Below are 26,803 nucleotides of genomic sequence, written 5' to 3' on the forward strand. Positions count from 1 at the left end.
CAGAGTTCCTGTCGATTGTCTCGCGGGGCCCCGTTAACGAACCCCCCAAGAACACTGTGGTCTTCAATTGTCATCAGTGCGGCAGATCGTATCAAATGAGGCACAACCTAGTGAAACACCTGAGATTCGAGTGTGGGGGGCAGAAACACTTTGCGTGTTCCCTGTGTCCCTCTAGATACACGCAAAATGGCAAATTGCGACAACACATGATGAACGCCCACAACATTTTTGTACCTCCGCGAAAGACCTGGATGAGAATAGATTTTATGCCGGCGAGCAATTGATCGTCCTACTTTAACAATAAATAGACACAAATTGCCCAGTACAAAAATAATTTATCAATCCTTAGTTAATTCTAAAATAAAAAAGAAAGTTATAAGATAGTATGGTAATCGTGGATTAACGTGACGAAATAAATTTGTTGAAATAATGCTTCGACGCATGGTGTGAAACAAAACGATAAATTGTTGTAGATAATTATAGACGTACATGAATTGATAATGTGAATTTATGATGATATGTTGATTCGATTATTATTTAGTAAGCTTTATTTTTGTAACAGGTTGATACATTGATTGCATGATTATTCTTGTCATAATCCTTTGATTTGAATCTCCTATACTATCACTTCGATTTTATTTTTCTGAAAATGTAGAACTTTGTGCTTTGATGAATTTTAATCAAAATAAAGAATCTTTAAATATCTAATTTAAAAAATTGCGCGAAATTACATACCTGCAAAGAGTTTCTTACTCTATGTATTGTCGGAAACCTCAGCACTCTTTTCAGGAAGTTTTCTTTATAAATCTCCTGTTTTTGTTTTTAAATACACCGAACATCTTAAGAGATGTACAGCATTAAAAATAGCATAATTATCTTGAAAGAATTTGCGGTTAATTTTTTCGCAACAGAGGTACAATTTACAACGTGCGTTTGTTTTGCATTTCATATATAAAGTCTTCTCTTGCGAAAAAATAAAATCTGAATTATTTCAAGAATTTTTAATTTTGCTATACATTTATTAAATTACGCGCTTTTGCGAGAGGTAATTATATATCGAAAAATTGATTCGCGTCCTTAGAAATAAAAGATAATAATCACGTAAGTATAAGTTACTAATGAGTAGCACTCTGTGAGATATCTTTCTTCGGCGAAAAATATTTATACTCGTGGACAAAACAATTTGCCGCAGCGTGATCGCTCCAGTGGATTTTATAAATCATGAAAAAAAAAAAAAAACAAGGAGAAGATCGATAGATGATCTTCGTACTAATCAGCGCATGAATATTGTTTTTTTTTCAGGTTTTTACGAGGGCTTCCATACTCCAGAAAATCCCGCGGTCTACGGCCGAAAACCTCACGTTACGCCCATGAAGATCGCCAGGGTCAAACTAAACGCGAGGCATCCCGGCAACGCTGAAGATCAGGCGCTGCAATGTTCCGCCTGCGGGAAGAGATATTCGCTAAAGCACAACTTGGCAAGACACGTGCGTTTCGAATGCGGCGGCCAACGAAAATTCTCGTGCCACCTGTGCCCGAACAAGTACACGCAGAATGTCAGTCTGCGTAGGCACCTGACGCACCATCACAACGTCGTGGTGCCGGTGAAGAAGAGGTACAACAGCGCGAGGAAGATGTATGCGGATCGTATCATCTACCAATAAGAGCGACGAGCAAGAGTGCTTTACGCAGGAAGATGATTTGAGGAACGAATCGTGAATTGGAAGAAACTTGTGCCAAAGACGCGTCCCAAAGATACAAGTATCATCGAGTTGAAGACAGACTAGAACTTTGAACTTACCGTGAAACCTCGCGCGTGAAACATAACTAGATATTTTGCATCGAATAAGCCTTTTATCGCTAGCCTTTGTAGATTTGAACATAGTTACCAAAGTCAATAAAATTTTAATCTTTATAAGTTGCAGTACAGTAAATATCATGCTGAAGATATGTATTACAATCGCGTTTTGTTTTGACAATACAAATTAATAATACAGTATACTAGTACATCTTCCAATACATTACTTAGAATATATTTTATTATTTACATACATAAAGTACGAATATTTTAGGAAAGTTTTATCTATGGCAAACCCTTACGGAGAATAGAAAAATATTGCTGTCATTGTTTCTATGATGAATGAATCGACACCTCGAGGGTCGTTCACGTAGAAAAAAATGAGGGGATATTGAGCGACTTCGAGTATTTGTCATTGATAAAATGTCCTTACTATATTCTTGCATGTTGATGTTAATCATTACATTCTTTGGCGAACGATGCAAAAACGATGCTGCGACGAGAGTCTCTTGATGCCCGAGTTTGACTCCAAATTTATTTTTGTTGATGCTTAAGATGATTTTTACGAGGAACGAGCGATAATGACGTCATTGATTTTCCGAATTCACATCAGAATACTAGAATTCCACTCTGCAAAAAAAAAAAAAAAAGAATCGCTCGCCGTCGATGTATCGCACACATATGGACGCATCCTAAGAGTAACATTTTCTTTCAGCAGGTTACACGAAGTCCCGCTTCACCTGTCAATGTGGACGCTACTATACGATGCTCTGCAATCTGCGCAGGCACAAGAAATGGGAGTGCGGCGGACAGCGTTATTTCTCGTGCTTATACTGCAGCAGAAGTTTCACCCAGAAAACGAGCTTGCAACGACACTTGACGGGGGTCCATAATTTCGACCCCTATTACCGTTAGGAGACAGAGCCTAAATCTCATGTTGTAGATCGTTTACTATAGATCCGTTTCGGATCCTGGATAAATTCCTAGAAACTAGGAAGCCACGTTAGCAATCTCGTCCCTCCACTTTAAAGCTAATCCTTCGTTCGATCCCTCCCCCCCCCCTTCCCCTTCCTTGACAAATCGTCCATCGACGAAGGCGGCTTTGAGCGGCGAATTAGCGAATGTGCAATTTAAGTGTTGCAATCGAGTTTGCAGCCGATCGCACGATCGATCGGATAAGATTCTACGCGAGCCGCGTAGCTCCGACGACCGCGCCAAGCTTCTTTTTCTGCCCCTTCTCGAGAAAGTCGAGAAGTCTAGAAACGTGGTCTAGCGAGCCAAGCCGCGGATCAGGTCTCGATCGTTAAGACTCGCGTCTGACGATCTCGGTTAGCAGGGTGAGTTTCACGACTAACACGACTGTCGTCTTCGTCTTCTTCCAGGTGTGGCTTGGACGACCGTTCAGCCGGGGCCGCCTCGGAAGTCGCGACACGCGAATTACCTGAAGGATGAGGATCTCGCCCTCAAGTGCCCGCAGTGCGGCCGAGGTTACAAGGTCAAGCCCAGTCTGTCGAAGCACTTGAGGTACGAATGCGGGGGCCGTAGGAACTTCTGTTGCGAGCTATGCGGACGCAGCTTCACGCAAAACGTCAGTCTGCGCCGCCATCTGATGCAGAGCCACAACTTTTATCAGCCGCCGAAGAAGCAATGTGTCCGGAAGATCGTCAAGTGAAGAGCTCGCCGTTCGCAAGATCGTCCGGCTGTCGGAACGCCCACGCCCGATCCTCCTGTCCCGGAGAGAATTCATCGCTTCAAGAGCGGCAATCTCGCGACGATTGTCATCGCGAAGAGTGGACTCGAGTGGACAGGACTTACTTAGAGACTGTACGGTTCCCATTCCCGGGAAGATTGTTAGTCTAGCGCTGAAGAATTCTAGCAACTCTTAGAAGATTAAAATAAAACTTGTAAAAGATGTACGCCCCGAACCACGCAGCGACCCTGTGCACACCCGAAGCTCATCACACGAAGAATTATAACTGTAATGGCATATCTTATACATCATACTCTTGCAGACCGGATCGTAGATCATTAATAAAGTCGTAGATATTGGTAACACTTTGTGCCTATATCCATAAATACAAGATAGAGATACATGCTATCTATAGTAGCAATAACAAAATGTAACAATAAATCAGTCACAACGAGTCGTCACGATCGTTTGTTGTCTCCATGCTCCCCGACAATCTTCGCTCGACGCAGGTGCACGCTGTCTTCCACTGAAGATTAATTTTTTAACGAATTTTACCATTTTCCGTAATCGATCTTTTATAATGTTTATTATTGATAACTCACTAAGTCTGTAAATAGCTTGTTGAAACTTGTGCAGTATTTTTTATGCATTTAAAATATTTATTATTATCACGGCACATATGTCATATTTAATTTTCTCCTCGGCGTCGTCCTATGCCGGGAACTTCATATTACTACCACGTGTACGTATTCAACAATTATTACTGGAATATACCACTCCTTTTGTTTTTTCTCTCTCATCTTTCTCTTTCTCCATCCTGAATATCCGCGAGCTTTGACGTCCTGCTTATGAATAAAATTACGACATCGCGTGTTCTTTTAATATTTGCGTTCAATCTTCTCTCTGTTATTTCTTTCGAACATTCTCAAATGACTCGCGCATCAATCGTTATCTTATTAACTGTTCACGCGCATTTTATCATATCGTATTTTCCTTTTGATTTTTTTCAATTTTCAATATTTTTTAATTTGATAATACTCCCACCTTCGAGACTCAATTTTGTGTTCAGGTACGTCTGTTATCGCAATAAACTAACAGCTTCTTGTTTCATCATCATAATCTTAATCCTGTTGCGGGATTTGTTAAAAATTCGCGATTTTCTGAATCTCGTGACTCCTCCGTCATTAATTCCGTCATCCATCTTCAAGGAATTCCTTCTAAAGCATAATAAAGCTTTTATTGTTTATTTTTTTTTTTTTTTTATCTTTTTCCTTAAATCCCCGATCCCATCATGATCTTCCTTAACATCGCCGTTTTGATTTTCAGATTACAAGAACAAATCCCCGGGGTATCTAAAGTTCGTATCAACCGAGGCTGCGGTTGATCTCACCACCGCCAAATCGCCGGGTCACTTCAACCCTAATCTCGTCCCGCTTCATCCGCCGATGACCTTCGTATCCGAAATGCAGAATTCGGATCTCCAGGAGCCGCAGACGCGCAAGAAGTACTCGTGTCCCGACTGCGGCAAGGGCCTGTCCCACATGTCCACCCTGGATCGCCATCGCAGGACCGTCTGTGGCAAGGTGCGCAACACCAACGGCAAGTGGAAGTGTAACTTTTGCACCAGGAGATACGAATCTGTGGGGAGCCTGTCGCGCCATAGCAAATACGAGTGCCGCGTGGAGCCCCAGTTCCACTGCGTCTTTTGCAACAGTAAATTTACTCAACAATGCAGCCTAAGTAGACACTTGAAGAAGAAGCACAGGGAGAGCACCAGCGATTCCGTGTCTCCGAAGTCTATGTACTTTTCGAAGTAGGATTCCGTTTCGGAGGGAAACCACGTGACGCGTACTCGCACGAGAAGATAATGTGGCACGAAGAAAGTGACGTCACTTTAATTCTTGCCAAGGAATCCGCAGATTCCAATTGGAAGAATGTAAACGACGTTATGATAAATCAAAGACAAAATGAATATAAGTGGTTGCTATCGCTGTGGCTTGAGAGTTTTGATTTTTTTTTTTTTTTTTTTTTAATAAAGAACAATTCTCGTGAAAAATGTTGAAAGTGGAAGGTCAATCATCGTTCACAAAACAGATTGAGTGAAGGATATCAGATGAAAAAAGTGCTACTTCAGAATAAGCAATAGTTCCTTAAGGAAAAAAAAGGCACAAAATGAGCTTTAAAATCGATTAGGAATTGAATTTTTTCGCTTTGAGAAAAAAAAATGATGAACAATGTGAATTGTCTATGGACTGTTTTAGAAAATAATAAGGTTCCTCATGAAGAAAGTTTTGTTATGAAGCGTTCCATGTCGTTAATCAATAAGAGATTTTTTTCTCAAATTATCGCGTTTGGACAATCTCGAGCGTGTTAGTTTTTAAAAAAAGTTGATAGGATTCACTTTCAAACTTTTAAAAATATCTTTTTTGTTAAGAACAAGAGTTCAGACATGGTTCCATGGAAAAACAGATGCGTGTTATTCGAAAATTTTATCGTAAACAAAATTTGCCTAAGATAGATTTATTAGATATTTCTTTATGGAGAATATATGTGTGCACTTTGAATTTGCTCAATTTTTAACACAAGGTGCACATGTTCTCTTCATTAGCTTCTTACGCCAAAAATATAGCTTTCTTGATATTGAAAACATATTTCTGTTTATCGTATTTTATATAGTTAATGAATTAGTTTACATAAATTAGTTTACATTATATTCATAATGTCATCTAATTTTGTGTGCAGCTTAGAAAATTAACAAATTTTTTAACATAAAGCACCGATAGATACAATCATAATTTATAACTTATTTGACTTTTTAATGTATCAAATTATATTAAAATCTTATTATATCAAAATTATATTAAAATCTTGTTATATAAATCTTGTTATATGTATTACTTAAAAATTTTTTTAAATATAAAAAAATCTTAATTTAGAAATTGATACCAATATGTTAAAATTAAATTAACTTTTGTTTTTATTGATGATGAAGTTAATGTTTATCTTCAAGTGAAGCGTTAAAGAAATACTTTTTAAAATTTCAAGTTGACAAAAGTAAATTTCAAGTCAATAATTATAGATTAATATATTTTTGACATTATGAATTTATGATTAGCACTTAGATATAAATGGTTATTTATGTTGACTTGCGCAATTCTATATAAATCATTTTTTAATGATCCATCAAAATATAAGATTAAGATTATACATAAACGAGTCTAAGAACAAATTATATAGCTTTTGATATATCTGAACTCTTGGACTCGAGCACGTTAAGTTACAAATTATATGTAACGTTTACGTAAGATAAGGTTTAAGACTGTTGAGCGTAATGATACACTGTAATGGTACACCGGAAGAAGCAGGTAACGAAGGAAAAAAAAAAAGATATTGGTGGCACGCTGAAAAAAAAATGAAGAAAACAATGCTGTAGTGTCTGGAACTGATTTTATATCTCTTCTCTTGAAGTGTCTTATAGTTATTTGTAACGTGTGCATCTCGACGATATATTGCAGCATTGCGCACAAGTATGCTTCGTTATTGATTTTCTGAAGTGTTGTTAAAGCGAGAATATCACGTGTTTGTCAGCATGTAGCGTAAATGTTTAACGTATGTTTTGTCCGCTTTCCCCTATTTTATGCGTTTGTTGCAGATACGCTTTGAATAACGTTGATATGTGAAGCGTGAATCTCAGTTTATAACTATAAATAGCAGCTTCCTTATCATACGTACAATTGTACTGTCAGAATCGCGTGAAAACAGAATGTATACAGTTCTTTTCATGTTTCTAGCTCTCGGATACTTTAACACCGTTAATTATTCGAAACAGTTCTTTTTCTCATTACTTATTTACTACACTTAGCACAACAGAAGGGATTTAGGCTATAAGATAATACACAATGGTGCACTTAAGAAAGCTTTCCAGTGACATACGAGCGTTGCGATTTGAACGCTAAATTCAAGTGAGGGATTTAGAACGGTGTACAATGGCGATTGAAATCACGGAAACAGGTAAACGGCGGGTTTACCACATTTGAGACTGCTAAATCTAATTTTAAAATATTTTGCGACGAATCGGAGAGTACTTGGCCATATTTGTACGTCTCGGCTGTGAAGATTCGAAGATCATTCGAAAATTGTTGAGCTTTTTTAATTGTTTAATTTTAATGTATCTTTAATTTTAATATTAATATAAAATAAATTCGAGAAAATTTTATTCTAAATCGGCAGGTTCGAATTTTTAAAACGTTAGGAAATAAGTGAATGCAAAAGGAGAAATCAATAGAGAAACACTTATGGGACAATCGTCGCGTCTGAATTTGCGAAACGTTTTTGCATTGATCGATACGTTTTATATATATATATATATATATATATATATATATATATATATATGTTATGAATATATGTATATCTTGCAATACAAAGGGAGTACAATTTATGAAAAAATTTTGTTGTTCTGTAAAATGTTACTTATGCATAATAAAATCATACGGTTTACACACGCCCTGCTGTTTCATTGAGTCTCCGCTGTTTGCGAGAAACAGGAAACACAATTGAAACGCGACGTTCCACGTAAGCTGCACTTCTTCAGGAAAATATATCTTCGGCCTCTCGTTTTTCGGAGTTATTAACTCACTTCTCGACTATGCGTCTGTACTTTGTTGAATGTAGTGTTTGATGGTGTTTGATGATGGCGCAGAGACAAGAGAATTCGCTCGTTCAATCGCTCGAATTTTGCAGATTTCTGTTGCGTTTATGTAAAAGGGAATATATCTTCAAGCTGCCTTTTCGTTCTTCAGAGCATTTTCATTTGAAGATTCTGTCGACGAACAATATGCATTCGATTCATTTTTGTCATTACAAATGCTATTATCGTGTTTATGGCACATCTCAAAATCGTATCGATAAAAGTTGCGTGACGGTTCCGAAAATTGAAATTGAATTTTGGTTTTTTTCAGATAGATATTTCTTTCTCAAGCACATTTTTTTCCAAGGTTTTTGAGATTACATTGTACTTGGCACTATTCTTAATAATTGTGTTTTATCAGTTTGAGAATTCTTTCGCTAATAAGAAAACCATTTGGAAGGGTCTTCAAATTTAGCCAATGATACAGCGGAAGCAGCACGATTATGATTTTATCCCTGATTTCTGCCTTGCGAACGTTTGCGTCATTATACTTACATGAGACTCTAATCATGTTTCAGCCAAGCAACGATTCTTCTGCGACGAATTACCGACTGATATTTGGAAACGCTGCAAGAACGATCTACGGTGCCTCAAGTGTACGAAACGATACAGCGACTGGCGCAGTCTGCGGAAGCACATGAACTTTTTCTGCCAGATGGAACCGCTTTATCCTTGCCCGTATTGCTCTCACAGAGCCAGGATACCCACCCTGTTGAAGTATCACATTGTCCGCGAGCATCTAGCTACCACATTGATCGAGGAGACTCGTTGAACTCTCAATTTCGTTGTAACAAGACGAAAGGACGGCACAGCGTGTAGAATATTTCTGATAAATCACACAAATTTTTACTGAAAAATGCAAACATTGGTTTTGTTAGAAAGTATGTAGAACATTTGAATTGATGCGATTAATTCATCTTCTTTTAGAAAGGTAAATTCTAATTTAGTAGGAACTTTTTTCCCTTTTCTTCCTTTTTTTTTAAGAGACGTAAAAAAGTTTACATTAATTTTTTACATTAAGAAATAGAGATTGCAATTATAAAGTTTAATAATCGCAGTCTAAATGACTGATTTATTAATTTTAAATGATATATTATAAATGGATCTTTTTTTTTATGTTATAAATAATAAAATGATATAAAATGTTATCTCGTGATGCGAGAAAAATCTTCATCCTCTGCGTATAGCACTTATAATTGTTGCGGATTATTTGTAATAATTAAATTAAATTTGTATTATGATTTATAAAAACGCAATTAAATATTAACATTTTGTGAATTATATTTAAAAAGGATTTGAATTTAATTTTTATTGTTGTTGTTGTTGACGATAATTATATATGACGTTGACACACAATTGTTGTTTGTGCAGATAGAAAATTACATCTACATTTATTAAATACGAAAATATTATTTTACATGCGATATATTTGTGCAAAATATTGTTATTATTTTATCTATCTACCTCTATACATATATTAATTATCTTGCGTATCCTTAAAGTCAAGAAAAAGATTATTTGGATTAAGATTATTTTTCTGACTGACGGTGCACTCGTTGTCTTCATTATAATTTATGATGAAATCTGATGTGATCGTTACAATAAATTCATACGCATTTTTTAACAAACAATTTTCATGATTGATCCCGAATATTTTAGCCATTGACCAATATGATTCACCAATAAAACCACTACGTTAATAAAGATTCCTACAGTTTTTCATTTCCATCGCGGAATTTTAATCGGAATTTTAGCCAATTGAGAATACAGTGGAGGTAAAGTAAAAGTTGTATGTTTTATTTCAGATATTTCGTAAAACGAGTACACAACGCCTTTATCATTCGGCGATTACGTGATGTCGTCGTTGTGTCTCGTTGTGCGTTCTTTCCAATTTTCGTAGGAACTTCCCTCTCTGATCGCTCTAACATTTTTGCGTCTAATTTGTAGGATTCGGTCTGGCGGCCGCACAGCAATCCGAGGATCTCGTAGAGTACGTCGGCAAGCCCACCTTCGTGTGCCCGAAATGCGGGAAGGGTTACGCCTGGAAAGCGAGTCTTCAGCGTCACCTGAGCACCGTGTGCGGCACACCGCCCATGCTCTTCTGCAATCTCTGCGGATACAAGACCAGCCGCAAGGACGTCCTCTTCAGGCATATGCGACACGTGCACCCGAGGTCACAATAGCGCAACGACGAGGAGAAGAAACGCGAGTCCCGCGCCGGCCAAAACGCATCCTCCGATCTCCTGCGGATGGTCCGCGACAAATGTTGAAGCGCACTCGAAGAAAATTCGCGATATGAATCGAAACGCGTGTTGAGAACATCATCGTACTAGATTTTTTTTTTTGTTTCTTTAAAGAGGAGGAAATCTTCCAAAGACTCCCCGGGGAGTGTGGGATTCGACAGGGGGGCACGTCGGACGAAAAGTCCCCCAGCATCGCCTACTCACTAAAACCTCCTCTACCACCCTATCGGTCGCACTGGATGACCCCGATCCATCGAACTCTGACGTGCATTTCGTGATGACAGACTGCAAGTGCAATTATAATTCTACAATACTTAAGTATGTTATGGAACATTAAGATACAGTATTAATACAGTATTATAAATAATGAGCGATTTTTAGTGAATTGTATAGAAATCTTTTGCGAAACCTCTCTCTCTCTCTCACATCTGATTTCTTTTTGGCTTTTATTTGACTATCCATTTTCTTTTTTATCAGTGCGACATTTTATCGAGTTCTCCTAATATATACGTATGGATCGATATTAGTGATAATTAAACAATATGGTAAAATCGATTGTTTTATTGAGATTGATAATTTTCAGGAATGCTGTGCGTATTTGCCGTAAATTTTTGTTTCGACATTGATCCGTAACATCAAACTTTAGGTCTCAGGCATTGCGGCCTACAAAAGGAAGAAGGAAAAACGTTAATGTGAACGCGAACGTCGGTGTTTTAATCAATTTCTTCAATTTTATTTTACGGAAACGATGGAAGTTTAAATCAGAAATCATATATATTTGTAATATCTGCACATAATTCCGCAACGCTCAGAAATGAACGCAAAATCAATCGGTATAAATCAATAATGTATAACATCACATCCATCAGATACGCGCGGCGTGAGATTCAATTCATGGCGATCAGACAATCGTAGGCCTCTTTCAAGTGGACGACGTTTGCGATTGTCCCCGTGGGGCGAACATCGGCTACATCGTAGCTTCCTTCGTCTGTTTCAGGCATCAGCAGTTGGAACGTGCGCGGCGACGTGAATAACTACGATTCGACGTATCATCACGTGCACAAACGATACATATGTCCCTTCTGTAAGAAGGTCTACGCGCCGAGGAGCTTGCTAAAGCGGCACATGCAGTTCGCTTGCAAAATGAATCCGCGGAACACGCAGTTTTCCTGCACCTTCTGCCCTTACAAGAGCATGTACAAGGCGAACATGGAGAGGCACGTGAGAAACGTTCACAACACCGGCACCCTCAAGTTCCGCTGCGAGCTCTGCAATTTCCGCAGCAATTACTCCTTCTGCGTTCGCAGACACATTAAGACTTTCCATCGCACGGACGAGTCTCAGAAGTAGAATACGATAGCTTCAGCTTTTCCTTTCGTCCCCACGATGTGCAATAAATTCTTCCCCGAATTAATTGATAATGTGTGTTATGGTTAACAGGACGATTCCATGATTTCAACGATGATCTCAACGATCCTGCACGTTTTAGAAGACGCGGGCGATAAATTAATCCGATTCGACGTTATATTTGTTTATTAGTTTGACATTTTTTATTACATATATGATGAGGAATATCATACATTCTTAATATTCCTGAGCTTCCTTGTCATGTTCATAAAAAAATGTCGGATTAATAAACAAGTGAAACACAAATACACAAAGTTTGATGGACCGAAAGGTGACAATTATCTTTTCTCATGCAATTGAATGCTAATTTAGGGCAATAAGTAAAAAATTATTTTTAATCTGTAATCGCGATTATTTAAGTCAAGTTTGACAAATTTTTACGATGTTAATTGTATTATTTAATTATACTAAATTGCAATAATTTGTTATTGTAACTCAATCTAATGACAATCGCAGAATGCGCGTGCGATAAGATGATGTTTCAACATCTCAAAATGTTTCGATTAAATACTTGAGCTGATAAGCAGCCAAATTGAGTTCCTACCAATTGAAGATCTACAATTCTCTGTAAATAATTTTATTCAATTGTTAAATGAAATTGTGAAACTATATGCTCGAGATTCATCAAATTTTATTCACAGACAATACCTTTGAAACTCGGAAAGAAAGAAAGACATTGTATTCTAATTCTAAATACTGCGATCTAAATGATTGTCATAAAGGTAAACTTTAGGCTCGATTTAGATTTCATTAGTTTAGACTTGGAAGAAAAGCATGTGAATTGGATGATGAATTTCCGATATTTTGTAAAATTGCAAATGATCTTATCAAATATTCGGCTTTGCATTTGCTCAATCGGATTTTGATTAATTTTCGATTGCCGTATATTTACTCTGTTTTCCATCTAAATTTTACATCTTTGATATAATTTGAATGCTACATTTCATTTTTATTTTATGGTTAAAAATGATTATTGAATATATAAGAAAATCATGTCAAAATTTAGAGTCTTAATTTTCAATTTTTATTTGTATAAGAATTGGAAATTAGATTATCGTTTTTATGATTAAATTATAGCTATATAATAAACTATAAAATCTGAAAAGAAAAGCTATAAATCCTAATTATGTGTAAATCCTAACCGTGTCGTTGTCAAGCTTATCTTCATTGACTTCTATATCGGTGCATAGTTGCGTAAGATTTGCGATAAATACAAATTTACAATTCCAAACGACACATGCGCCTATTATTTTTTCCTATCAACTTTTCTACTTTGCGGCATACATACGTATACATTTAATTACATGGGTCTACTTTGTAGTTCAATTTTGATTTTAAAACGAATTTTAGTTGTCTAGAAATCTGTGAAGAATTCTTCTATGAAGAATTTGAACACAAACTTTAAAGTCGCAAAGTAGATTTATGTGTTAAAAATTATATTTAATTTATATTTAATTTATATTTAATTTACATTAAATTATTCTTAATTTGTAGTTTATAATATACAATGGAAATGTGTATAACGAAAGTGTAATGAAAAATAGAGTGTTTTTATATATGAGAAATTTATAATATATTCAGTCCTTTGTTAATCGATATGAATGAAATCAATTTATGTATATCGAGGTATCTTTACATATATTACTAAATTGAAATTAAGTTTTATAGATATTTATTTAATATATATTAATATATATTGCATGCAAAGCATATTTGTGTCTCTTATTTAATCTATATAATTAAAAACTTTGGTCTTTTATTTTTTTATTATTTTATATACTTACTTTTTGTAATGTTTTTTTAAAATTGTAATTTTTTTAGAGTTGATTTAAATTTGGATACTTTCAAGAAATCTTTTATTATAATTCTTAAAATTTAATTTATTTTTATTTAGATATTCATACATCTTAACGATTTTAATTTTAAAGTATTTACAAATAAACAATTTTTATTAAAATTTGATTAAATTAAAGCACATTGCTATAAAATGATTGCAACTATGCCCTAACAGGTCGCTTTTATTAATCGATTATTGATGTTCTTGTTTCAGCTTTATTTTAGCACACATATTCCTCTCTTCGTAAGAAAATTAATAGACACAGCACCGATGGAAAAAAGCGTTAGATAAACAAAAGGGACCTGTAGTTCGCAAATATGTTCACGTATGCCCTGATTGCGTAAGGGCTTCACATTGAGGATAAAACTCTTAAAACGGCAGCTCGAATGTGTGAAAGTAAAGGCTAAAGTTTAGCTGAGGGATTCATCTGTACAAATGATGCGTCCACAGACAGGAAGAGGCGTCGCACATCATCTTATAAAATCAATTTTTTTATTACAGTTTCGATTACAGAAGATTACTGTCAACTCTTATACTTCTACATTTGTCTCACAATCAGTAATATCTGCAATATTGACATATTTCTCTGATTGATGCCAATGATACTGCCGGTAATTGAAATATCAATCGATTTCATTTGTGAAGTTCTCTGGAAATTGATGCCCAAGCCGATGTTTGATATTATTTGCTCTCATTAACCGATCTGACATTGGTGTTTCAGCGTTATTGTGGCCTTACAAAGTGGAGCAAGAGTACAATGCTAACGATGAGCAACAACTACAACGATTAAGTTTCGTCTATGAAAATTGCGAGACTTATGTTTGTGCGGATTGCGGCAAAACTTACGCAGCCAAGAGATCGCTTTGGAGGCATCAAAAGTTCGAGTGTGTGAATGCGAAACCAAGGCTCAGATGTGACATGTGCTCATACAATACTCCCCACAAGTGGTGTCTGGACAGACATAGAAGACAAAGAAGGCATTAGGAAAATAGAGTTTGTTATTTGATGTAAATGTTGTAAATTATTTTTGTAATCAAATTATTTTCTTTGATAAAATTCTTTTATTATATTATATTAGTCACAGGTAAGAGTAAAGGATTTAGTGTGATATAATATTGCCAGTAATCGAAACATCAATCGATTTTATTTGTGAAGTTCTTTGGAAATGCCCAAGCCGATGTTTGATGTTACTTGCTCTTATTAACCGGTCAATATAAAGCTAAAAAAGCACATATAACTGATTATTAATATAAAGAATTAAATTTTATTTAATTATTAATATTTTTTGTGTAATTTGTGTTTCTTAATTTATTTCTTTTCGTATCAAATGTCGATTTGAAACAGGAATTTTTACATGAAAGAATCTACATAGTATTATATTAATTAATGCAAGGTAAAAAATTTCAATTTACTGCATCTAAATCTTCAATTATTAAACAACAACATCAAAAAAGATTACTACTGTTTTTTTAATTTTTATGAATTAATTACATCGATAAAAAAACTTTATAATCTCCATGCAAATATGTACATTCTTTGAATAGAATAATTATTAATCAACTGTAGGAAATTTTTAATAATGCAATATGTTAGTAATATTTGCGAAAAAAAAGATATTTTAATTTTTGTTACTGAAAGATTGCAATATAATATATATTTTATCGATTATGATATATATTTGTAGAATTAAAATTTGTAAGATTATTCTCTTTTACATATAGAGGTTAATTAAAATATTTATGTCATTAAGTTTTTATATTATTTTGTTTATTATAAATTATATATAATATGTATAATGTCAAAAGCGAAATAAACAAAAAGTTATTCATCAAAGTTGAATTATATTTATATTTTGGTATATAAATTGATTATAAATTATCTAAATAATGTGTATACACACACGTGTGTGTGTGTGTGTGTGTGTGTGTGTGTGTGTGTGTGTATATATATATATAAAATTATATAACTATATAATATACAATAATTATATAATAGTATATAATTATTATATATATTATATAATAGTATGTATGTATATAATTTATTATATATTATGAACGATTAAACATAATATTAAAAACAAAATAAATTGAAGATTTTTTTTGTAAACTTGCAGAATAATTATTATTTTACTGAATATTTTGTTTTTCAAGATTTATATACAATAACACTGAATATTTAGATTAAGACTAAGATATTTATATATTTATATTACATATTAAGACATTACAGAATATATATAATATTATAAGATGTTACAAAATATCAATAAATAACAATTGTATAGAATTTTTAATTTCTCAGATATCTATTTTTAATAAATAAAGATATTTCTTGGAATAATGTTTTGAATAGAAAAGAAATGATAAGATATAAGAAGAAATTAAATGCAGAAGATATTTTAATAGGTCTGTTTAGTGTTTTCATCGTTCGATTATTCTTTAGTAAGTCGACGTAGTAAAATATGATGAGATATAATTACTCATTTGCATATAGATATGTTGAAAGAATACATATCTAAATATAAAAAGTATCATTCCATTTGCCCATCAAATTGAAAATTATTGAATTTTTATTTCCTTTTTTTAGGTAAGACCTAAAAAAACATTTTCATTTTAATTTATTGTTTATTATTTTTATTGAAATATAGATAATTATAGGTTTTTTTGCTAAAGAAAAGTTATGTAAGGAAATAAAATGCAATACCAGGTAGAAAAAGTCGTTTGACAATCGAATAATATATTAACGTGTAAGTTTTCCCTTTTAATATAATTCTTGATCTTTAGTTTACTAAGTCTCTTCTAGCAATTTATGATCTTAGAATATTGAAAAAGCGGATTAATATTTGTACATACTATTTCAACAATGAGTGCTTTAATAGAAATCTAGTTTTAGCGGCTTAGTAAATTGATTTCTAATCCTTCTGATCCCGAATTAGGTTCCTTCTAGGATTTATAGAGTAGTCCCTGTGTGAATTATTTGCAAAGTTTTCCGAGCTTTCGTTGATTTTTTAGGATGGCTCTTAAATTCTAAGGGATGCATCAAGCTTTCAGAAAAGTTTCTGATCTTCTTGTGGCAAGAAATATCCATATCCGAGATAATTTATTACAATTCTTAATTTGATTTATGAGATTTCGTAATCGATTGTAAATTTGGTTAATTTCGCATTTGATTTCAATTCATTCTAATTCAAGCATCTCTTTGCAAGCTCGATGATTCCTAGGCAAGTCGTTCCTTGACATCGACGCATTGTTTCTACTTTTATCCATAAGGACATTTTCATTTTTCGAATTGTCTTCACTTCATCAGAAAATTAGCCGAATTTCTACACTCACAAATGTGAGATGATTACGTCTCATAAGTCGTATACTGAATATCATTGACACCCGCGAGTGCTTTCATCGTGGCTCTATCCTGATACTGCTGTTTTTTTTTTTTTTTGTTGAATCCTTTTCTTTCGCAAGGCTTGAACAGCGCGGCCGAACTTTCGTTCAACTAACTAACTTTGTCCCTCTGTTTCCAGCTTACCGGAAGATGTACATGGGCGATCAGGTTCTCGGCTACACTTGCACGATGTGCAGCAAATTCTACAAGATGTGGAGCAATTACTTGAAGCACAAGTGCGAACCGCCGCAATTCAAGTGTCCGCTGTGCCCGTTCGCCGCCTTCAAGGCCTTCATCCTGCATGCTCATCAGGCCGAGCAGCATTTTAAGGTCCCCTCGCCTAACACTTAAGCGAGCCACGGCGATCCACGGAGATCGGGAAGGAATTGTCAAAATGCCTTAGTCGTCGTTGTTACGATTCTTCGTGGCACGTGTGCCATACTGCCGGCGGCTATCAGCCGTCTCGAGAAGTTTTCGCGCCTCTGACGTGAGCGAGAATCTGTGAGCGACTCTAGCGTCTAGAGACGTCGACGACCGTTTTCTAAGTAGTTCCCGATTAGAAGCCCCGGGAAAGCGTTCTCTCTCTTCGAAAAATATATTTTTCCTAAACTCGCTGCGAAGGCGATGAGATAGTGCCCAGTTGTCATAGGGTTAGCTCGACATATTGCATTAGTTAGTAATCGGCGAATGGCGCATTTTTCTCATGATACGAAAGATGAATCAGATCTCACGGATGGACACAGGCACATGAATTTATGAATGACGTAGAAATAAAAATCGTCATTTGTAGCATATCTTTTTTTGGCATTTTATTGTATAATTGTATAGTAATGCGACCGAGATGTGCAAGTATGCTGCAACGGCTTGTATTCCAGTGTAACAAATAGCGTAGTCTAATCTAAACCATAAAGGAAAGAAGACTGAATGACAATAATAAGGTTTAGGAGATGCGTTATCTCTTCATTCGTCTCCGATACTTTTAAACACTGCAAATTTTTGAATACTATGAAATATTATAAGTCACGTATTTTTTTTCCTTTACAATCAAAGAGACGCGATGTTCCTTTGAAGAGGAAGAAAACATTCACCTCGCTGTACGAAGATCAAGCATTAAATAAAGCAAAATAAATGTTATAAATGAATATTTTGTCCATCAAGAATCAGTACTGAGATCTGATGATAGATATTGCTGCCGACGCTATAAACTATTGATTCTTTCTCACTGCATACATCAATCTCAAAATTTTATCTCGGCACAAAGTGCCAGCCGTTTACGTAAATACGATCCTAAGGATACCGTATAATCTGTAGTATTTATAAATGCATGTATTTTCGTAATACCAATAATAAAGTGTTAGAAAAGCATTAAAAGCGAAACGACAGTCTCATTCTGAATTAGCAAGCCGACGTATTAAGTACGACGATTTTTTTTCTCCCTTTAACTCCCATCAGCAGGAATGAACATTTTAATGAGAAATTTTATTTTCCGATGAAATAATAAACTTTTCTTCTATTTCGGAATATTTAAAATACTTTTAATTGACGATACTTTTGTAATTGTGTTTCTTGCAGAGTTTTATGGAATGTTAATTTTTATTGGTGTAAAATTCTTATTCGTCGTTGCTGTGTATGTGCCAGAAACCGACGTCACTTTTGTTCTCCCCTAAGTATACCTTTAAGGGCGCTACTAACAGACAATTGAATACGCTCTCTGTTTCAGATCGTTTGAAGGATTTGGCAAGATTCTACGATCTTAGCGAGCTATCCGGTACGACACAGACGCGATCGGACGTAAACCGCGCACGCAGAAATGCTAATGTCGATGCTAATGCTTTTGTGGGGGCGAGAGCATTATTGATTGTCGCGACCACCTGGACCTCACGTCGTTGCTCAAGATGCTTTTTTTTCCTTTCCGTTTCAGGTTTCCACACGTGCTGCGAGTGCCAGAAAACGTACAAGTCGCGGATGGCCCTGAACCGACACGTGCGAGAGGAGTGCGGCAGAATCTTGTATACCTGTCCGTACTGTCGCAACGTCATGCCAATGAAGTTTAATCTGTTGAATCACCTGAAGAAGGAGCACGGTTGCTAGAGAGACTTAACTCAACGAGTGATCGCCGAAGAAATGACTTTCCTATTCCGCTTCGCGATCGTATCGATTGATCGTTCGTATTCTGTTCTTCCTGAACGAACAAACGAGGCTCTTTTCGAGGTTCGACGTTTTCTTGCGAAACATGACGTGATTGTTTTGCAGTACAACGTTGCGAACGATGGAGAAAAGTAACACTTATGCTCAACACTTATTACGTTTCACAGTTGTAATATTATAGATGGTTCGAGAGATGTTTGATGCTTTATGCCGCGAAAATTTTATGAAATTTCATACGTTGTAGCGTGTTTTTGCTATGTAAAGTAAGTTTATCATTAAAACCTGCGACGTTAATAGATTATATTGTTAAATAATTCTCTAAGGCAAAAATATCGTTAAGTCATATATTCTCTCTGACGATAGAATATTGAAATTATAATATATAATATATACGTAAAAGCATCTTTCTGAAATATAGATGTTAATATATTACTTATATTTATAATAGAATTTTATGACTTTTTGTTTATTTTTTATTATGTTTTTTGATTGATAGAAAACTAATCTTTTTTATTTTTACAGATAGGTAAAATTCCTTGATTCCGTGATCAATGTTTGTACAATCATACAACGGTTTTATTATATTATAAAAATTTATCTGTAAAATACTTTATGTAAAATTTAATGATTCTGTATATTTTTTCGATATCATCCAAATTGAACATTAAAACGATATTTAAGAACAACTTTTGAAAAACTAAATATTTTCAATAAACAAAGATATTAATGCATTTAATGTCTGACATTCTTCTAAAGAAACATTGTAATGATACTACCTCCTTTGCAATGTCTTATAAAAAAATTACAATTGCAATAAAAAAAAATCTGTTCGTTCAGTGGCAAACGGATAATTGTGTGCAGGGATAAAAGTATTGAAGGATATAATAATTTGTTGAGTAATGTAACGTCAAGATTAATAATGAGGATATACTAATGAGTGCATGAGAGATTCAGTTATGTTTATCGCAATTTTATATTTCGCTTTGTCATTTGTTTCGTGCTTATCCTGTCTTCGTCTTTAACAATTATATTATAACCCTATGCCGATAGGAACGGCTGTATTATTTGCAAGAAGAACACGAAGAAAATATACATAAAAATATGGAAAGTGCATAGGTCTAGACTTTCCGTGTGCTCTTCTCCTCCAGTGTTCTTACAAAGTAAAAAATTAACATACTTGAGTAATGATGAGAGGATTGGTCGCTAATATTCGATTTTCATTATATTTAAAATTTCAATATTACCACTTTGACAATAATAATTCTGAATAAAATTAAGATCGTCTGTGAATAACATTTTTTGTACAGGTATCGTACTTTAAATAAAATCTCGAGATATTATTTACATAATTTATGTTAGGTCTTACAATTATAATTTGATTGTTATTTTTGCATTACGTTATATATTAAAAATTGTTATATTAAACGTCGAGGAAAAATAGAAAGTTTAAGCTTTATTTTTTTACATTGCAAATGATTAGGTAATAATCTTAATAATAATTGTGATCAGAATTTTTGCTTGAGAAAAATCTGATTATTCCTCTAAATGCGCAAAGACAACTCTGGAAGAAATAGCATCCTGGCGAATATCAGCGACCATCGAAATGAATAGTTATTTTAAACGATTTGTATTAACGTGAGCATGTAATTTCTCTTTGCAGGATATTTCCCTCGAAATCAGACCCACCTGCAGGACCTGCACATCTGCAAGAAATGCGGAAACATGTACGTGTATTACAGCTCGTTGACGAGACACATGAGGGAGGAGTGCGGAAAACCACCAAAATATCAATGCCTGTATTGTCCAAAGAGATCGAAGTTACATTGCAACCTATTGAAGCACATGCGAACGAAGCACGGTTTTGAGCAGGGCTGAGAGCACCAGAAGTGGACGTTAATGGTGGTGGTGGTGGTGGTGATGGTGGTGACAGAATTGACGGACAAGAAAACGGGAATGAGATCAAAACTGAATTCTAAATACACGAGATTGATTTTTCTATGGTCACCTAGCAGTTCCACCAAGCGTTACACTAATAATGACGCTAAGTTCGACGAGGTTCACGTTCGCATTTCGACAGATCTGCGACGAACGCTTTGTGTCAACCATTTGCATATTTTTCGCGGGTTGTAAAATTCCCAATGGTATCGTGAATGTCTGTGTAAATAGATACGTAAAGTCTGATATGTATAAAACTGACTTACTATTAAGCTTTGAAAACTTTATAATTTTGTGTCACACATTTAACCGAAGTGTCGAATGTTGTGTAAAGAAAAAAGAGAATATAAATGATGATTACTCTATTTTTAATTTACGAGATCTCTCGCTTTTGAGAAGCGAATCAAAAGTTGTTATTTTTGCGAGAAATAATGTCTTTCTTATGTTGCTATATTTCATTAGTCTGAGGAATGCCAAACATACATGTTGTATTAATTGTCAAATTAAAGAGTTGAATGTAATAGCAAGTCTTTCTATTATCGAATTTCTATTATCTATTTTCTATTATTTATTTCGACGACATTAAAATTGCGGGATTATGCATGCCTAATAGTAAGACAATATAAAGCTAATTTATTACCAATCCTTTCGATTTATTAATATTATATCAATTGTGTTAACTGTTAATCATATCCCATACAATATACTAATATGCTTTTAATTAAAAAAAATGGATTAATACATTACCTTTTAAAACGACCACTACAAAGATGTACCTCATTAAACTTGCATAATCCCGCAGTGCTAAAATTAACTAGACACATCGATGTTCAAAAACTGATAATTATTTGTGATAATTATTTGTGTTCACTAGCTATCGAGATTATCAATTTGTCGAAAGAGATCAAATTATGTACAGGGGTGTGACGAAAGAAACCGAGCCGAGATCTGTTCATGTTCACCCAAAAGACATCGATGTTCCTCGCCTGTCCTGATCAAAGTCGCTGACGGATCTACGTGTTATTTTCTTTTTCAGAATACAACATCTGTCTGGCCTGCTCGAAGTCGTACAAATGGAAGAAGTCGCTACATCGACACATCCGAGAGAGCCCGGAGTGCTGGCCGATTCTTCTCACTTCTGGCAACGGCGAGTTTATTCGACAGATCCATTACAAGATGTTGTACAACACCAAAATCTGAATGGATCGAAAAAGACAAAAGGGGGAATATGGTTGCAATATTATCGACAAGAGTGTCGGAAAGAAATTTGTCTTTTAACGACACGAATGTCCATGTTGTTATATTTGGAATATTTTTTATAAAAATAAATGTTATTTTGTTGCATGAACTCGAATGAAATAAGTTATTAACTTATAAAACTTAATAAAACAACGTTTTTATTATATCTATTATATTCCTTTTCCTACAAGCTTTATTAATATTTTTAGGAATTTTTAAGGATTATGTTCTGCAATTAATTCTATATCCTTGTTTTATGGATGTAGAAAAAGTAAGCTTCTTAATTTGTATTAGCTACTATTTTATATTGCATTTATTATTTGATCTTGACCTCAACGATCCTGAAATTTGAAAATGTGTATTATTTATTAAATTTGATTTTCATTTATTTGCATGAAATCGTAACGAAGTGATCCAAGTTCTAACTTCATTATACTATTATTTTCAGGACTCGTGTGATTTTTATGAAGGAAAATCACATAGTGTTAATGTCTTCAAATTCCTAAGTGTTTCCTAATCTTAAATATTATATATATATATATATATATATATATATAATATTCCGTATTATAAATAACACATCCATCATCCTAACAAGTATTAATGTTTCAACTTTCTTTATGTGTTCAACTTCATTAAAATTGAACGATCATACTTTTAAGTCCTCCTCCATCAAAAAGTCTTATTTTTAGCAAGACGGACAACAAAACAAGATGAAAAAAAAAAAAACGACAAGCATTACGAATCCACATCTCCCCGATTACGACACGATAGTTTTTCACAGATTACTCGCCGAGTCCGAATCTTTGCTTGACGCACTTGATACACGCTTGATGAATTACGATGTAAGTATTCCTTGAGTGTATCTCCTTTCCTGTCCTAAAGTTTTTTTGATTCAGTAGTAAAGGGCCCGGCTCAACTGTTCGCTTCGAAAACTCAGCTGAGGCCCATTCCCCATGATCGCCGCTCGCAAATTATCAGAACAGGCACTAAGATGCCGTCTGTGGTCTTCTGTTTCAGGTCGTTTCGGGGCCGTCAGGCCTAGCGCCGTTTTCAAGAAACCCTTTCCCTGCATGCACTGTGAGCGCAGCTACAAGAATAAGAGCTCGCTGAACCGCCACATACAGTATGAGTGCGGCAAGGAAAAACAATTCACCTGTCCGATCTGCCAAAGAAGACTGATCCAGAAGAGCACCCTGCACAAGCACATGCTTGCTGTACATGGGATTTAATTGAGTTTACTTTTAGAGAAGTGGAGAGAAATAGAGAAAGATATCTAGTTCTTCTTTTTCTAATGTCCAGCATTGTCGAGCATTGACAGGTCGGGTTCAATCGCGTTTGCTTGATCGATGCAAGCAGGCTAAATAAATAGATTGTATCTTCGTTCAATTTGTCACTTCAATTTGTCGTCCCGCCTTCACGGGCACTCCAAAATTTGTGTATAATATGCATATATATATATGTATAGCCTATATCGATATATACTTTTCTTATAAATACGTGTACGCATGTATACGTGTATATAAATATTATATACCGCATTGTACTATATAAACTTTCGAGTGTATATCAAAAGCAACCGTTTCTTTTTTCGACATCTTGGCATCTTTGGTGATTCAACGCGGGATCGTTCTACATTCGTCGCATCTTGTTTGGGTATCTTGTTTGAAGGGTTGGAAACTGGTATCTTCTTACTTGAGAGGCGGGAAAGCTGGAGCACGGAGGAGGGCCTACGCGTAATAATGAGAAAAAGAATTCGAACGAAGTTTGTCGCTTGATGAATATCACATATTTCTTCCGTCGTGGATTATTTGTGAATATATCTCCGTGAATAATGAAAAATTTATTGTTCATCTGTATCGAAATATTTTGGGGCCTCCTCTTTATCCATCATTCTCGTCTCACGCAGTTTATCTCACGCCTCTTCGCAGACACGTATCCTTGGCGGAATTTGATCTTGGGCGCACTTATCTTCGGGGCTATTGGCTGGATATATTGTGTGTTGGGTTGGTTACGGGTTTAATCTCACTGATCTCTCTGCCAATCGCAAACAAACGCATCTCGTGAAGAAACATCTCTCTGCCCTCTCCTTTTCCTCCTTTATCCAGGCGTTTTTGTCATCGTCGTCGTCGTCGAGTGAAATCATTACGTGAAGTCATTTTTCGAGTAAGATCATGCCCGACTCGTGGCAAAGTTATTGTACTAATTGTAAGAAAGACATGGTTCAAATTTAATAGATAAGATATGCGCCTCTGTATAAATATATATCGAGTCTGTTTATAAAAAAAAAAAAAAAAGGTCTAACGATCTTAAGTAGTAGAGTAGTGGAATAACTTTGCTACGTCGTCACCAATGTGATCTCGACGAGGCGAAACGACGATAAATAACGACGAGCTCGGCACTAACGCGGAATCGGCGGAAGTTCACGGAAAACGTTTACTCGTCCCTTCATGCGCGCACCGAAGCCACATTTCCCCCGATGCCGCGTGGCCCTGCGAGGTGTCCCGTGTAAAAAACTGTGCGAGAACCAAGTGCGGGCGAGCGCGAGCCAGCAAAAGCTAATCCGTATTTTTCCTAAAGATTTAATCTCCTTACCACCTTCGCGCCTCCGTCGGCGCTGGGTCCCTGTTACAGGCATGGGTGCGCTACTATCCCTGCTTCGTTCCGACGTTAAGCAGCAGCAGCAGCAGCAGCAGCAGCCGACGAAGAAGGGTTACCGTGCGTCCGCACCAACGATGATGACGCGGGCCAACATCGCCATGGCGAACAGACGTGCCAGCAACAGCAACATCACCGGCGGTGACAACAGCTACGACGACAGCAGCGGCGGCGACAACGGCGGCGGCCGCGCCGCCTCCGCCCGCGAGGTCGTCTTTCCGGATTCGTTCGAGGTGCTGCCGCAGCCGCACGACCTCAGCGTCGTCTTCATGGCGGGTGTGCCGCACGAGCAGCAGCGCAAATTCCGCTGCCGTTTCTGCGGCAAGGGCTACCGCTGGAAGAGCACGATGCGCCGCCACGAGATGGTGGAGTGCGGCGGCAAACCCCCGGCCTTCCAGTGTCCGCAGTGTCCGTACAAGGCGCGGCAGCGCGGAAATCTGACCGTGCACTTTAAGCGCCATCATCAAAAGTTGGGCTACGACGAATCGTCCGCGTCCTAAGAACGCAGGAGACGACTGACATTTCCTAGAGCATTGAACAAATGCGCGAAGTCCAAGTGTTTCTCGAGGGGGATCTTGAGAGCCCCTCGAGTTCGCAGCTTTTGACCCTCTTTGACCCTCTGGAAAAACCGATTTTAATTCTACAATAAATGGTCTCGTGACTTAAGCATTATGAAATATGCATTCGTATGAAATATTTGATTAATGGTTTTCAGTTGAGACTTAATTTGACAATCCAATTTCTAAATATAAATTTCGAAATTAATTATCCTGAACTTTTTGGCATATAAATAGGATTTTTAAAGAGAATAACATGACATCCGCAAATTTCAAACAATGACAGCTATAAAGTTCGAGAAATGCGATTTAATCGATATCATGCTTTTTTTTTAGAAAGGAAATAAATTAATTATTCTGCATAATGAAACATGTCACGTTTGACGTATTTTGATACAATCACTTTTTTTTTTATGAAGTAGTTTGATTAATGGTTTTAAAATAACATATATTTTTCTTTTTATTTTTATTTTAATATTCATTTGAATTTTAATTGCATTTTTATATGTTTATGTTATTAAACATACAGAAGGTTAAAGTTAAAAAGCTGCATGTATTAAATCCGATCCAATGTAAAAATGTTCATTTTTTTCATGGTTGTTTTATGATATCTAATAACATACGTTATAAAATCTTGACTCGTATTATACACTTAACTCATGTTATAGATCTGCTAATGTTTAAAGCTATAAAATGAGAGATTTGAGACATATCAATTTTCTAATATTTGCGTGAACGGGAACAAATTAAACGAGCCTTGAACTCCGAAAAGTTTTACAAAACTTAAGTAAATATTACAACAATAATGATTAAATATTTTTTTTAGAAAGGTGCAGTTTTTCTGACCATAGTTTAAATTCTGATTAATTATTATTTAGCGATTTTTTTTGTTTACATACCTCGCATTTGATTTTTACATGGATTCGAAATTTGCATGATACATTTTTGCAAATATCTGTAATCTCATTCTTACTTAACATCGCAATCAGTACGAAACGTAGTCGTCTAATCTTGAATCTTATATATTTTGTAACTTTTTTTGCAAGATGAGAAGTGAATAACTTCAGAAATGCGTGGCGAGATTACGGGCCAAAGCGTTTCAATCTATTTCTAAGATGTTGGGTTACTTAAGGAATTTAGAAAAACATTATTTGTTTAATCTTACTTGCTGGGGTTGGTAATAAATTATTAGTTATAATAGCTCTCGTAACTCTGCT

At 35.5% G+C, this 26,803-nt stretch overlaps 2 protein-coding genes across 18 annotated transcripts in view; both read left to right on the top strand.

Moving 5' to 3' along the window:
• LOC105429033 (uncharacterized) overlaps positions 1–26,803 on the top strand; it is a 222,470-nt gene that overhangs the window by 116,790 nt on the left and 78,877 nt on the right. Inside the window, exon 7 of one of the 17 annotated variants that reach the window (XM_089084977.1) lies at positions 23,392–23,946. The exons of 10 other annotated variants lie outside the window; for them this stretch is intronic. In XM_089084977.1, the coding sequence (XP_088941103.1) occupies positions 23,392–23,603 (212 nt within the window). In that variant the 3' untranslated portion in view covers positions 23,604–23,946. Of the gene's footprint in view, positions 1–3; positions 1,243–1,302; positions 2,452–10,125; positions 10,516–11,418; positions 13,063–17,188; positions 18,427–20,857; positions 21,654–23,391; positions 23,947–26,803 lie in introns of those variants that run through there. 6 more of the 17 variants (XM_089084976.1, XM_025218737.2, XM_089084964.1 and 3 more) reach the window with 6 other exon arrangements.
• On the top strand, positions 4,085–5,515 carry LOC148934549 (uncharacterized). The gene is made up of 2 exons (XM_089085011.1): positions 4,085–4,230; positions 4,815–5,515. The coding sequence occupies exon 2, from the start codon at positions 4,934–4,936 to the stop codon at positions 5,303–5,305; it is 372 nt and encodes a 123-aa protein (XP_088941137.1). The 5' UTR covers positions 4,085–4,230; positions 4,815–4,933; the 3' UTR covers positions 5,306–5,515.

This window comes from Pogonomyrmex barbatus, unplaced genomic scaffold, assembly GCF_055798465.1.
Source record: "Pogonomyrmex barbatus isolate J1 unplaced genomic scaffold, ASM5579846v1 scaffold9, whole genome shotgun sequence".
Taxonomy (NCBI): Eukaryota; Metazoa; Arthropoda; class Insecta; order Hymenoptera; family Formicidae; genus Pogonomyrmex; species Pogonomyrmex barbatus.